Source organism: Silurus meridionalis, chromosome 26, assembly GCF_014805685.1.
Source record: "Silurus meridionalis isolate SWU-2019-XX chromosome 26, ASM1480568v1, whole genome shotgun sequence".
Classification (NCBI taxonomy): Eukaryota; Metazoa; Chordata; class Actinopteri; order Siluriformes; family Siluridae; genus Silurus; species Silurus meridionalis.
In genome coordinates, this window is record NC_060909.1 from 4703792 (window position 1) to 4719526 (window position 15735).

The following is a 15735-nucleotide window of genomic DNA, read 5'->3' on the forward strand; positions in this document are numbered from 1 at the left end:
CAAACCAGCAAGCAGCATTAAGTGTGATATGCAAACGAGACAATGAGATCGGGTGGCAGGAAAGTGAATGTGACATGTGCAAATGGCATGGTATCAGCTGTGCAAGCAAAGGCATGGAAAACACTGCAAATGACATGATGTGTGTAAATGAGTCGGGAGACAGTAATTGAACACATTTCAGTGGAGGTGTGAAGTGGAACAGAGGTAGTGAATGTAAATCCATTGAAATGAGCAGGAATCAAGAAAGAACGGTACAACTGAGTATAAGACTGTGCAAACTGTTGGCTCCTACGATCTCCAGATGATTCTTTTTAACTCTAGAGATCCTCAAAATGGCACTTTTTTTATCAAAGTACTTGTGTGAATATTTCTTAAACTGTTTGTCTGAAATTTAGGAACATTTTTCCCCCCTTATTTTTCAAAGGGCGCCAATAATTCTGAAGCAAACTGTGCTCCTTTGAGATGTGCACACAGAGTGAATAATAATCAGACAGCCCCTGTACCAACGACAGCCCCTCTACCCACTCATACATCCACAGGTGCTTTAATATGCACTCCGCAAGCACATAAAAAAACAAAAACAAACCTTAGATAAGCCCTCTTTCATTTCTCTCTTACATGTAAATGTATCCAGACGGCAGCACGTCACAGACGAAGCATCACTCATTTCTCATTGGCCAGCCGTGTCAGGTCCATAATTCCCTGCATGAATCATCTGCACTGTTGCATCTGGTGTGCTCGTGGATATGTGAGAAGCTGCTGTGCTGATCATCAGGCATTTATCAAGGCCTTTAGCCTCATCACGACAGACATCAGCCTTAAACTGATCTTCCGTAATGGCTTCTGGTGATGTCAGGGAGTATAAGCTGTCTCACTTTGTGCTTTTCCCTTTTTATAAAAGTCCCCAGGAAGCACCAGCCTCCGAAACACTAACAACATGATACTCTTAGTGATTTATCAGAGTTGCTCAGGGCAATAGCAGGATCAAAATTTAGATCGGAATCAAGACTGCCCATGTGTTGTGTCTTGTTCATTGTTCTCTTTTTTTTTTTCCCTTATTGTTTACTTTTCCACTTGTTTTATTGCTTTTATGCCGTTTTTACACTACGAGTGTTCTACAGGGAGTTGATCTGGGATGCTTGGTGTAAATGTAATACAGGGAAATAAAACGGTTTAATAGTACGTCTTTAATGTTTAAAGATGCAGTAAAGGTTACGAGATAAAAATAAAAATAAAAACATCTACATGTCTTACTCAAACAGCATTTTTTGTATACTTTTGTTCATGAGATTTCAGCTCTATGTGTGTTGGACTCCAGATTCTGCCTCTTCTATAGTTTAATAACCTGCCAGTAATGTAACTGACAATTTAGAGCAAACGTGTATGAAACAGGAAGTTGCTTTCAATAACAGTGAAAGAGTAATGTATGGTCAGTATATAAAATATGTAATCATGATTAATGATTTAACTTAATCGCACATTTTTATCTGATCTAAATGTATTTTAAATTAATATAAATATATTATTCTCACTCAAAATCTCTCGTATTTGTTATTTTACACTCTGGAAATGATTCTTTTAGTGTAAATTTCTTTGGAGGTGACATGTTTCTTTTAGTGGTTGTTTTAATTTTAGTGGTTGTTTGTCTGGGAAGGCAAAGTTTAGTGATTAAAAATATTATTTTAGGTGGAGTTTTTTTTTTTCTTCATATCTGAGTAAAGAAGGGATGTTGTGAATAAATGTTTGTTGGTTGAAGGGATGAATTTTGCCTCCTTTATATTTATTAATTTATATTTTTACTAAAAATGGTCAAACAGAAATTAATGCTGCATTTAGTCAGCCATGTTACAGCACCCCTGGAGCATTAAGGGTTAAGGGCCTTGCTCAAGGGCCCTCAAGGGTGGCAGCTTGGCATTGCCAGGGCTTGAACCCCCAAACTTCTGAATAATAACTTAGAGCCTTCACCATTTATTTATTTATTTATTTATTTATTTATTTATTTAATTACACTGAAATACTCCTGATTTTTTTATTTTATTTTTTTAATAGATATACATATTTATATGTATGTAGACAATTTTTACAATTTTGTATTGCACACACACATCCAAAGAGGTCCCTTTTTCATGAGCACACCTATAAATTAATGAATTAATAGTTGACTTTGACAAATTTTTTATCAGAAAACCCATGGTACCTGTAGTAATTCAGGAAACCTAGGTCATATATATTGTTTTGCAGGTGCCAATGCTAAGCTGCGCTACCAGATTACGGCGGGCAACACTGGTGGCGTCTTTGACGTGGAGCCTGAGGTGGGCACCATCTTTATCGCCCAACCACTGGACTACGAGCAAACCAAACGTTACAAGCTGTACGTGCTGGCCTCAGACGGGAAGTGGGAGGACTACACTGCTGTCATTGTTAACGTGGTGAATAAGAATGACGAGGCACCTGTATTCTCTGTCAACGAGTACTACGGCAGCGTGACTGAGGAGCTTGATGGCTCTCCAGTGTTTGTTCTTCAGGTGATGCATTTACTACAGCAATGTATATTTGACAATAATAGGGGATTGGTAATTTCTTAACAAATTGTGCTAGTTTAAGTTAACAGTGGCAGTGGTTTTCAACTAAAATTTTTTTTTTTTTTTTTTTTAGATTTTTGCTTTTTTTTCAGCATTTCCGAAAAGCACCCAATTAGGTTGAGCCATTTCTCAAAACCTGTTTATTTCTTTAACTCTTGGGAGTTGGTTGTGAGTCCCATTTCCCTGAATTGAAGGATGTGCCAGAATTCTACATCCTGTTTTGAAAATTGCTGTATAATTTGTTTTGAATGAGTACCGATATGAGTCATGTTACACGGTACTCAGATTTGAAGTCTTTTCCACAAGCACTTATCAAACCAGCGGACATGGATAAACAGATTTTTTGGGGCATTTCAGGATCCTGATTGTATTGTCTCATCAATCATTTGTTTAAAGGCTGAATTGCAGTCGATGACATCATGCTTTGGCGTAAAGCGCTTCATCCGATTTGTGGCTTGGGAAATGTACCTACGTTATGGTTTGTATAATTATTAGGCAAATTATGTGTTGATTTTTGAATTGCTTCCTGCTAGAGTTTAACCTAAAAGAGGATTTTAGTAGAGGGAGCAATCTGAGCTCTTAACATTTGCGTCCAAGTCAGCAGAAAGAAAAGGTGTCGGTACAAAAAGGTCTAAGACATTCTGTTTGATGTTTTAGGTAACAGCTACTGACCCTGATAAGGATGCTGATCAAGAGGCTCTACGGTACTCACTTCATGGTCAGGGTGCTGAAAGCGAATTCATCATTGATGAGGTGACAGGAAAGATCTATGCCCAGAGGACTTTGGACCGAGAAGCACGGGCCGTCTGGCGCTTTGTGGTTTTGGCTACAGATGAGGGCGGTGAAGGCCTGACTGGATTTACTGATGTCATCATTAGCGTGTGGGATATTAACGACAATGCACCGATCTTTGCTTGTGCACCAGACAACTGTCATGGAGATGTGGCTGAGAACTCTCCGCCTGGCACTTCTGTCATGGAGATGACTGCCACTGATTTAGATGACGCGGCTGTAGGGCAGAATGCCGTACTGGCCTATAGAATTGTTGGAAATGCAGCCTTGAGTGGAGGCAACAGTGGGGTGGATATGTTCACCATTAATCCAGCTACTGGTACCATCTCCCTGGCCAAGACTGGTTTGGACCGGGAGCAGACAGAGTCATACCTCCTAGTGGTGGAAGCCAGGGATGGAGGTGGGATGACAGGGACAGCCACTGCTGCTATCCACATAACAGATGTAAACGACCACACTCCTCGGTTCTTGGACCGCTCTTGTTCAGCAAGGATACCTGAAAGCAGTGAGCCCAACACTGCCCTACTTGACCTGGTTGCTGAAGATGCAGATGCTGGTGAGAACGGTCAGCTGACATTCAGTGTGGTATCCGGAGACCCTGAGCAAAAGTTCTACATGGTGAGTCACCGGCAGGAACAACGGGGAACCCTACGGCTCAAGAAGCGTTTAGATTTTGAGAGGCCCGGTGAGCAACGCTTCAATCTTACAATTAAAGTGGAGGATCTGGACTACTCTAGCTTTCTCCACTGTACCTTAGAGGTAGAAGACTGCAATGACCATGCTCCAGTTTTCATCCCTCACTTCGTGCAGATTGCTGACCTAAAAGAGGATGTCTTTATTGGTACCAGCGTCGCATCCCTGGTTGCCAGTGACTCAGATTCTGGTCTGAATCGGGAGATAAGCTACAGCATTGCACCTGAATCCGACCCATATGGTCTCTTTGCAGTTGATCAGACTGGACTGGTGACCGTGGCCAGGCAGCTGGATCGTGAGATTACCGCCCAGCATAACTTGATCATCCTTGCAACTGACCACGGAACTCCACCACTGACCGGCACCGCCACCATTCACATCTCCCTGCTGGATGTAAACGACAACGGGCCTGAGTTTGAGTCAACGTACGCACCAGTAGTGTGGGAGAATGTCCCAGGCCCTCAGCTGGTACATCTCAACACCAGCTCCACGCTGCTTAGAGCTATTGATCGAGACTCTGCCGAAAACGGTTCACCCTTTTCCTTCTCTGTTCCCCCTGAATACCGCTACAACAATGACTTTAACCTGCAAGATAACAGGAATGACACAGCCACCATAACAGCCCTCAGAGCCTTTGACCGAGAGAGACAGAAGGAGTTCCTGCTGCCAGTTGTCATGACAGACAGTGGAAAACCGGCTAAAACCGTCACCAGCACGCTCACGATCACTATCGGTGATAAGAATGATCATGCCCACATTGCTGGAGAGAAGACGATATATCTTAACAGTCACAGAGGTAAATATAAAGAATTAATGCATTTTACTTTATTATGAGTAAATGAATAGTGCGTGAAGGTAACAAACGATTCATTAGTTTGCATAATTAAGCAACAACTAATAGAACAATGTTTATAAGGGTGTTATTTCTCAGTCCCGTCTCATTTATTAGTACATACATGAGCATATTGCATTCCTATGTACAGTAGCTGTTCTATACAATGCATGCAGGATAAAAAAGCAGTGCAATAAGGCATAATGTAGGTTATTAATTTTAATACGTGAATTACATTTAATAATTAATTAGATAGGATTGGTTCTAATTAGATGAACACAAACACTACATTTCCATAAAACGTGAATGATTTATCTACCATACTTTATCAACTATACATAACTACATCCGCCTTTTTTTCTTTCAGTTTTATTTCAACTTGTAATAATTTCAAATGCATTCTTTACATTATTTTTTCACATGGAACCATTGTCATATTTATTAAGTTGATTTTTTTAAGGCTTTTCCAATGTAAAACAAATATAGTCTCTTCTGTGAAGACGTTTTTTTTTTTTTTTTTATGTCAAAGACTTCACCAGGACTTTTCCGATTTTTTTTTTCTCTTCTTCCTGGTATTTTGGGAATGCTTTTGTTTAAATTTCAGAGAATTCTAAAGATAAATGGATGTAGCGAAGCTCTCAGGTGAGCTGTGATGAAAAGATTGGGGAACAGTGCTGACACAGCTGCTGGATGACCTCATTCATACACATTGTGAAGGGGCTGTTTTTTTTTTTTGTTGTTTTTTTTTTTTGCTCAAGAGCTCCTTGTGCTAAAAGCATAGCAACCGGTGCAAAGGGTGGCTAGATCCATTAAGGTATTTAAAGCCCAAAAAAGAAAAGGGTGCACAACAGCTTCCTCGCTTCCTGGAAATGTAAGAGATGGTAACCAAAAATTTTCTTTCATTACAACTAGAACATTATATATTTATTCCCCCCCTGACCTTATTAGCCCTTTAAAGCTCTTAATGTCTTCTAATTTCCAGGATGCCTGATCAATTATTTTGTTTACTAGTAAATGTGTCAATGTGAGTCTCAGTTAAATCATGCTCACCTAGCTAGGCTGAAAATAAACACCACAGGAATTCAGCCAAAATGTCGGGGGAAAAAAACTCTTCAGGTCAGACACTAGTCTTAACTGTCATTCAGTTTCTTGTTTAGAATATTTCCTTTTCATTCATCCACATTGGAACCAAATATTAGTATGTCATTTTTATTAAGATTTGCTCCTGGCAAATTTTCGCTAAACATATGCCTTTGCTTATTTATTAGCATATCTGATTCGTTCTGCAGCGTAAGCAAAAACGTGCATACATTTTTTAGTCAGAAGATTTTTTTTATTATTTTTTATGAAAACTTAATCTAGTAAATTTTTAATTTTATTCAATGTCTAGTTTTTAATAAGTTATTTTTTGTATATTTCATTAGCTATCTTTTTTTTACGAAAACATATGAAACTAATATGACATAGTAATGACAAAGTTATTTCTTTGCTCTGTTTCTATCTTCCCAGACCGCCCAGTCTCACGGCAAAATGTAATCTATTGATTCATGTTTATAGACACGTAGACTCTTTTTTCATGTCACCGAGGACAACTTTCTATGTAATGTATTTCAATAGAAAGTATTTTTGGTGCCTCCGGTAAAGTTTTCTTTCTGTCACTCGATTCCACAGACACTGTATTATTTTTTTTTTCTCGTTTGTTATTGATTTTTTTTAATCTTCAAGCGCCATTACTCAGCATTTAAACAGGAGATTTTATCCTTGTTTTTATATATTCGGTAAGATACTCGCTATTATAAACCATCGTCAGCGGTTCCTTACAGTCAAAATACAGTAAATATATTCTCCCGGTTAATTAAGCAGATTGTGTTCATTAAAGACACACATTTATTACAGTATAACCCCAAACCCTTACCCTAACTGTATATTTTCTGCCTTATTCTCTGCTAAAAATGAGAGAAAAAGATGACCATTGGCATTTCTGTCAGCATTACCCATGATCCTCTGCCTCCGTTGCTATAGAGATGGAGCCAGACGGGAAATGGGAAATTCTTTTCCATGAACACGATTTAGTAGATTAAAGTTTGACTACATCAGGAAATGCAGTGAGACTGTGTTGGATTACAACTTTTTGATATGACAAACCTCATAAGATACACTATATGGATAAAAAGTATTGGGACACCTGAGTTTTTCCAACCAGATATTGTTCTTTCCCAAACTGTTAGCACAAAGTTGGAGGTGCATAATTGTATAAGATGTTGGAATCAGTAGTATACAATTTTTTTTATCACTTGAACTAGCAGACTCAAACCTGTTCCAATTCACCTGTGCACTAAGCCAGTTCCATGAAGATATAGTTTGCGTGGGTTGGAGTATAAGTTCATGACTGGCCTGCTATAGAGGTCTGACTTCCACCATTTCGAACAACTTTAAGATGAATTGGAACCCACCCCAGGCCTCCTCACTTTACCTACATTGGTTCCTGACTTCACTTATGCTCTTGTGACTCAGTGAGCACAAATCTCCACAAGCACACTCCAAAATCTTGTGGAACATCTTCCCAGAAGAGTGGAGGTTATTATAACGCCAAATGAGGACTTAATGTTTAATCAGTTGTTCCAAAAGCACAAATCCAATGGTGAGGTTTCCAGTATTTTTTGTCCATATAGTGTACATACACAGAGCTACAAATTCAGCTATGAAGTATTATGTAACTCAATTCATGAAGCCTCAGAACACAAGCTTGTGCCTCAGTTATATTAGACTGACTGCAATATGGATTTAAAGTCTTTATGACAGGCTACACGTATTGAAAACGTTTTCATAAAAGCTTAAGTAACCTTGTTATGCCGGTTTTCAGGAAGGGCTGATATTGCGATTTTTATTGAAAGTGATTAGGATGAACAGGATTAGAAACGACTTTATTAGTGGGATCCGGCAGGTGGGTTGATTTAGGGACAAGGCGAGAGAGGGATTGATATGGTTTGTTCATTAGCAAAGGGGTATATGCATATGGTTTATTGGTAAAAGAATGCTGGGGATGAAAGGGTTATAATGAGAAAGTTTTAGCCATATGACCCCATTAATCTGGACTTTTTTCATTTTTTTCTTCTTCCTATATTGCCATTACATCTTTTCCATGTACATATAAAGACGTAGAACAAAATTTAATGAGCTAATGTGTCATTTTTTCCAACGCTCTCACTTAATAAGCTATATAATATGTAATGCAATATATATTAGAAATCTACTGAATGTACAGCATATAAAATAAAGGCTCTTTGAAAAGAGAAGTAATAGCAGAAAAAAAAGTGCTCCCATCTGTCCATTGGGGCCTGGTGTTAATGAGGTGGAGAAAGCACAACTTACCCTACTGAGACAAGGGCAGCAATTAGATGAAAAAGAAAAAAAAAAGAAAATGAAAAAATAACTTCAGTCCCTACAAACACTGGTATGGTGAAGCAGCAATGAATTTATGACTTTAAAGAAAGTAAGGCATTTTATGAGACAGGATTATCACTGATAATCATTTAGCTGAGGTATTTAAATTAGGTATTATTAAATATTATGAACTATCTATCTATATATATATATATATATATATATATATATATATATATATATATATATATATATATATATATAAAACCAATTCCAAAAAAGTTGGGTTGATGTGTAAAAAAAACTAACAACAATATTTTATTCACAAAAACATATCAAATTTTTTAACTAAGAATATATACCATTTTAAGTAGGTAAGGTCATATTTACCACTGTGTAGCATCACGTCTTCTGTCTGCATACATCAGGAAGACCAGTTGCTGAAGTTTTAGGAGAGGAATGTTTTCCCACATGTGTCTGATACAGGATTCTATCTGTTCTACAGTTCTGGTTGTCTTTCGTTGTATTTTTCATTTCATAATATGCCAAATGTTTTCAAATGGTGAAAGGTCCAGACTGCAGGCAGGCCAGTTCAGCACTCTGACTCTTCTGCTACAAAGTCATGCTATTGTAATAGATGTGGAATGCAGTTAGCATTGTCTTTTTAAAATGTGCAAGGTCTTTACCTGAAAAAGACGTTTTCCGTATAGAAGCATTTGTTGCTCTAAAACCTGTATATCCCAACTTTTTTGTGCAATTGGGGTTATATTGGCAGCAACAATTCAATTAAAATATTATACTTACTTTATTATTATAATTATTATATTGTTGTATTATGAACAACTACAAAAATGACAAGATCACAAATAATAGATAATATATAATAAAAATTCTCAAGACTTATAGGATTTCTTATTTTCTTCTTCTTTTGCTTCATCCATCTCCATACCTCTCCTGTCTACCCACATCTGCCTCTTTCAGACCAACTTCCTGCATGTCTTCCCTCACCACATCCATAAACCTCCTCCTTGGTCTTACTCTTTTCCTCCTTCCTGCATCCTCAGCATTCTCCTACAGATATACCCCATGTCCCTCCTCTGCACATGTCCAAACCATCTCAATCGCACCTCCCTCACCTCGTCTCCAAAACGTTCTTCATGCGCTGTTCCTCTAAAAAACTCGTTTCTAAAGGATTTTTTTCTGGACATTCTATATTTTGCACCAACAGGGAGAATGCCGACATCTGTTTTGGGAAAGGTGTACGCTCCGGACCCTGATGACTGGGACAACAAGACCTACGCATTTGAAGGACATGTTCCTAAGTAAGATCTCCCATTTCCCCACTCCTAATTATTTTTGGTCATTTTTGTTTTCTTTTTTCTTTTTGTGTTTGTCTTCTTTACTTTGTGTGGTGTCTCTGTGTCTCTTTATCTTTTTTTTCCAGTCTCCATGTATTGTCTCTTTTCTGCCTTCTCCCTTCCTTATTGATGACACCTTAGAGTCTGTGTGATTAAGGACTGAGTAAGAGGACTCTAATGGAGGCAGCTTTAGCCTTGAGAGGTCTAAGCACTGATCTGCACTCTCCTGATGTTCTCACATCCTCCTTCTTTTTCTCTCTCTCTCTCTACTGATATCTGTGCAATCATCCATTGGTTTGGAGGCTGGATGCCAGGATAAAGTTAAATTTTAAGAAGCAATCAGGCTCATGTCAGTTTTATGGCCAGGGCCTTGAATTTTAAATTAGCACATCTTAGTAGGGCCATTCGCCCTCCAGTTATCAGCACTGCTAATTAAAGATGAAGGAAGCTTCTAAAAAGCTGTTGCTCTCTCTCTCTCTTCCTCACACGTCCATTTCTCTTCCACATTAACTCTCCTCACCTCAGTCTACCCTTCCTGATGGCTTGTGTTCGTGAGCGTGCTCTCGCCGCCCTCTCTCACCTTTCCTCTAATTTAAAGTGGCATCTAATTTAGTCTAAATATGTATCTGCCAGCGATGGTCTTATAGTTGATTTGACCAGAATTCCTTTTTTTTGGTTCATTCTGAAATCTCATTTGTCATTACTTAAATGGTTTGAAAACAGTTTTGTCTGTATGACTTTAAGGTTTTTGGCATTCAAGGCGTTTATGGTTTAAAATAGATTTGACATTCTCGCCTGATTGGACTGAATTACAAAAATATTAGAAAAAAATACATTTTAAAAACACCTTTTAACACATTAATGCATTTATTTAATATAACAACCACTGGTTAAGGACTTTACCGGGAAATATGGTTATGTTAGGCATGATTGGTTTAATGGGCGATTAGTTTTTTGCTTGTTTCTTAAGAATGTGCCAGTAATGAACACAACAATGGTTGCATTTTTTTTCATGCATGAACAGGCTTTGCTTGTGTCTTTCTTTCAGAGAAAAGGATTTTATTTTATTTTTTTAAATTACTTGGAAACTGAAGTCTTTTGAAAACGGTTACACAGTAAAGCTTTTCTACTTGTTAAAGTGACCTTAGCGTTATAGACAGTGAAGCAGAGAAGACTCGCTGACATTCCAGCAATTGATGCAGAATTATGCTGAAAAGAACACAAGGCCAAAAAGTGAAGGCTGGTCAAGAGCATCTTTTGATGTCATACTTTAAATCATATTCTCGCTTCTTTTTTTTTCTTGAAGATCTGTAAGCAATATGCTTCCTGATATTATAGCACCAGTCACTAAATGAGAAGGAACGAGTCTCTGTAACCATCTCGGATTTACTTACCCAGATTTAAGCAATTGTTAAAAAGCATATGTGCTTGCTAAATGAGTAATTAATTATAAGCAGCAGGTGCAACGGGCCGTATTCGGAGTTCGAGAAAACCACTGAGATCAAATTCTTCCTTGTTTAATGTGAACATTAAATAAAACTCTAAATCTGAGCATAGAGTTGCAGCTGTTTCTATTAAAATTAACAACTTTACAGGTGTATGGAAATGTTTGCGCAGCCTCAGCCTAAATATATATTTGGCTGGTTTGTGAAGAAAAAAAAAAAACATACAACCTCTGCAGCAATCTGTAATTAAAAAAAAATCCTAATGCACATTCACTATATATTGGATTGTAAAAGAAAAGCAAAAAAAAAGAAATGTGGTTAGCATGAAAAGTTTGGATACTCTTCCAGGTGTGAATCCTTTAAACCTACATTATTAGGCAGCTGTAAGGAAGGCCAGGAAGGTGTGTCCCAACTTTTGCACAGACACTAAATACACACAATATGGACAAAATTTAGACATAAGATTTTAGGGGTTGTTTGAACACCAAATTCCACGTGTAATCTCCATTTGCTGTTATAATAACTTCCAATCTCCTAGGAAGATGTTCCACTAAATTTGAGTGTGCTTGTGGAGATTTGTGCTCATTCAGCTACAAGGGTTTTAGTAAAGTCAGGTACTGATGTAGGGTGAAGAGACCTCATTCATCTAAAAGGTCTTTAGTAGGGTTGAGGTCAGATAGCTCTATAGTAGGTGATTCCAGATCTTCTACTCCAACAGAGCTGGCTTAGGGCATTGAAATGCTGGAACAGGTTTCGATGTCCTTGTTTGAGTGAAAGGAAAATTTGAATCCTGCCTCATCTAAAGATTTATTTTAGGAATCTTGGTGGAGGACTTTGGACTATTGTCCATATAGTTTGTATAAGATATTTAATGATTGAGCTGTTACTCTTTTCTGCCCCCTGCAGTTACTTTATCCTGAACAAGCGGACAGGTTTCCTGGTTATAAAAGAAAACGCACCACCAGGCACCTACGAGTTCCAGGTTCGTGTGTCAGATGGCGAGTGGCCGGACGCCGTGTCCAGTGTCAGAGTCCACGTTCGAGAGTTACGGGACGAGATCATCTACAACTCTGCTTCGCTTCGTCTCGCAGGTACAGTACATCTCAATCAGTTGTGGATATTCCTGTAATGACTTGAATGTATTAGATTAACGTACTGAAAACAAAGTCCAGCATAAGCATTTATTCACTCTCATGAAAGTTGCACTAATATTTCACATCTTTTTGCCAGTGACAGTATTGTAGTTGATGATAATTATGCATATAATAACTTTTAAACTGTAAAGACAATACAATTCTGAGGGCTTTGATATCAAACACGGCCGTTTTTAAAGAAAGCTGACATAAGTGGATTTACGCTGTGGCTGACACATGATGGCGCAGAGCCATAGTAATGACAACGTTTTAATCGTAGCTGCATGTCCCATCTGTAATCAGAACAAGCTTTAATGTTGTTCATGTCAGATGATAGTGTAATAAATTGCAAAGAGATGCCGGTGGGGTGGCTTGTGGGCTTTACAACCATCAGGATTTTAATAGCAGAGAGAGTATTTCCCAGTGGGAAAGCAACCTTGAAATGAGATGTTGGCTGAACAAGTTTATAATATTAAAGACTACTAAAATAAAATAAATGAATAAATATAAAAGTTAATGAGACACATAGAAAATGTTAAATTATAAAGTACACCCAATGAATTATTATTATGATTATTATTATGATTATTATTATGATTATTATTATGATTATTATTATTATTATTATTATTATTATTATTATTATTTATTTTAATTTATTTTTTTTTATTTTTTTTATAATTTTTTTTAATTATTATTATTGTTCCAAAGTTAGAAATATTATTTGCATTCTTTATGTTTGTTTTCTTGTCAGGCATCAACTATTTAGTGTAATACCAGATATTACACAATAATAATAATAATAATAATAATAATAATAATAATAATAATCATAATAACATATTTTACATAACATACGTAAATATTAATTGAATGTAAGGGTAAAATTGCCACAAAAATCTAGAAAAATTAATGCTAATTAAATATTTGTTTTATTATTATTATTATTATTATCATTATCATTATTATTATTATAAGACTAGGAACTACTGAATTTATGGATATTACAAACAGATTACATGTATGTCTTTATATGTATTGGTTATATATTTACCAGTTCAGTCCAGTTCATTTCTTCAATGATAGACATCTCTCATCTTGTAAATGCACATTGATCCATGCCAATTTCAATTCTCACACATTCGGCAGCTTTCACTACTCACGTCTTTCACATTTACAGGCGTATTAAGTGCATCTCTCATTCGCCATAGTTCCTTAGAACCCTATCCAAACATACACTGAATCCCAGCTTTCGGAGTAATGGAAAGACCTATTCATACTATTAATTTCAGCTTCCATGACATTTCCAATCCTATTTCGAAAACAAATATTGACTGCAATAAGACTTTTTTTTTAGATTTCTGCTTTACAAAGATTAAGGCTTATTGTTTTAGTAGAATCTGCAGGTGCATTTGATTGAAAGGGAAAATATGTGGTAAGCAGGCATGAAGATGAGCAAATACACACATACAGGAAAAAAAACACACTGTCTTCACATTCTCTAGTGCATGAATCATTGGGGAAGGGAAGGTTGGTGGTTTTAGATAGACCTTTTGAGTCTTTTTTTTTCTTCTTTTGAATAAATAAGCAAAATGTTTCACCTATTTTCATCCTGCACTCGTCAAAAATTCTGTGTTCCGCTACAACTTTTAAGAATCGATAAATGAAAAGATGGGTGAAATAGCTGCAGTTATTAAGTGGGATTAGTGCACCATTCCCTGCTTCATTTCAAGGTCTCATTAACAGACACTCAATCATTACTGTCCTCCAACCCAATGGAGCCTGAATTTTCATTTTTAATTCATTTTAGTAAGAATGTGTCTGTGTGTTCTTTTCTCTTGACATATCTGTTGACTTTTTAAAGTATGCTATCATAAAGATCCAAGTAATTCCAGATTAATGTTCTCCTCTTGAACCCATTTTCATATATGTACTTAGGCTTAATACACGTAGAATTAAGACATGTCTATGTGGACCCTTTTCCAATTCTCTATGCAAGTTATGGATTATAAAATATATTTATGCATATGAATTGAATGATCTATGACTTGTGAGAACTCATGATTTATTATCTTATTATAATTTAAACGTGGGTGTATTTTGTATTTTTATTTTGTTTCAATTAGCATTCTAAAGCAATATCTCTGACAGGATGGAAACATTTGATGTTAATGTTATTTATTGTTGCAGACTGTCTGTGGTCTGCTTTCATTAAAAATGGATAGATTAAAGAAAAACACTTTAAATCTAATGTCGGAATGGAGAAGGTGAATTGTACACAGCTCTATTATTTTATAAGGATAGATCTTGCTTTGGATGTTTGTTTTAATTACTATGGTTTTAAATCCATCTTGGAGATACATCTCAAACATTTCTTTAGCAAGCCACCATTTACTGAACACCTTAACTGACAATCTGAAGCTGTGGAACCTGGAGAACCCTAAGGACACCCACATGGACATAGTGGAAAATGGAAAACTCGAAGAAAAGCCACATGGACACGTAGTAAATTGAAGAACCTATGGGAAATTAACATGGACAAATCATGAAAACTGGCAAACCCAATGGAATTCCACATGTTGAAAACTGGACATTTTTGAAGAAAGGCCACATGGACACATAGGGGAAACTGAAGAAACTATTAAAAACCAACATGGATGAAACTTGGAAAACCTTTTGGAATTCCACATGGAGAAAACTGGAAAATTTAAAGTAAATCTCTATGAACACATAGAGGAAACTGGAGAAACTAATGAAAACCCACATTGGAGGAATCTGGAGTACCCATTGGAATTCCACATGGAGGAAACTGGTCAACTCAAAGGAAACCCACATGGAGGAAACTGGAGAACCTTTTGGAATCCCACATGAAGGAAACTGGAGAATTTATTAGAATCACCTTATAGAAGGAACTGGAGAACCAAAATGAAACCCACATAGAGGAAACTGGACAACCCAAAAAACACAAATGAACGTATGTACAGAAAGCATGCACAAGTACTGACCTGAATTTAGGCCCAAACCAGAGGTCCTGTAGCCAGAAAACTACACTACTTGCTCTAACACCATTGTTTTAGTCTAGACAGACGCCAAATGTATCAAACATTTCTAATGTACCTGTGTTTATGCATGGTGTGGAATGACCGGTTCCTGCTTCAAGCCCATGGAACACTGTAATATTTGGCCATTCCTGGCAATCAGACATCAAGTTTCTGTTAGCGCTTGCATAGAAGCAGAAGTATTCCCATTGCCAACTTTGTTCCTAATAATCACTTCTTTACTGCAGGTCTGTGGTCAACATGCTTCAGGCTCAAACAACCTTTACCATGCTGTTCTGGTGTGCACACTGTTTAAGCCAGCTGTCAGAGGAGGATTTTAAAGCTGTGAAAACTGTGAAAGCGCACTGGCACTCACTCTTATGCACTCCATTCACTTACACTTGTACGCCCCCATGCGCAAGCTCGCCATGACTCATGCTCCAGTACATACACAGGGAACCCAACTGAGATGCAAACA

General features: G+C 37.1%; 1 protein-coding gene across 1 annotated transcript in view; it reads left to right on the top strand.

Moving 5' to 3' along the window:
* si:ch211-186j3.6 (neural-cadherin) overlaps positions 1-15735 on the top strand; it is a 285200-nt gene that overhangs the window by 151442 nt on the left and 118023 nt on the right. The window contains exons 17-20 of the mRNA XM_046840706.1: positions 2242-2525; positions 3240-4863; positions 9512-9605; positions 11993-12177. Of these exons, the coding sequence (XP_046696662.1) occupies positions 2242-2525; positions 3240-4863; positions 9512-9605; positions 11993-12177 (2187 nt within the window). The remainder of the gene's footprint in view (positions 1-2241; positions 2526-3239; positions 4864-9511; positions 9606-11992; positions 12178-15735) is intronic.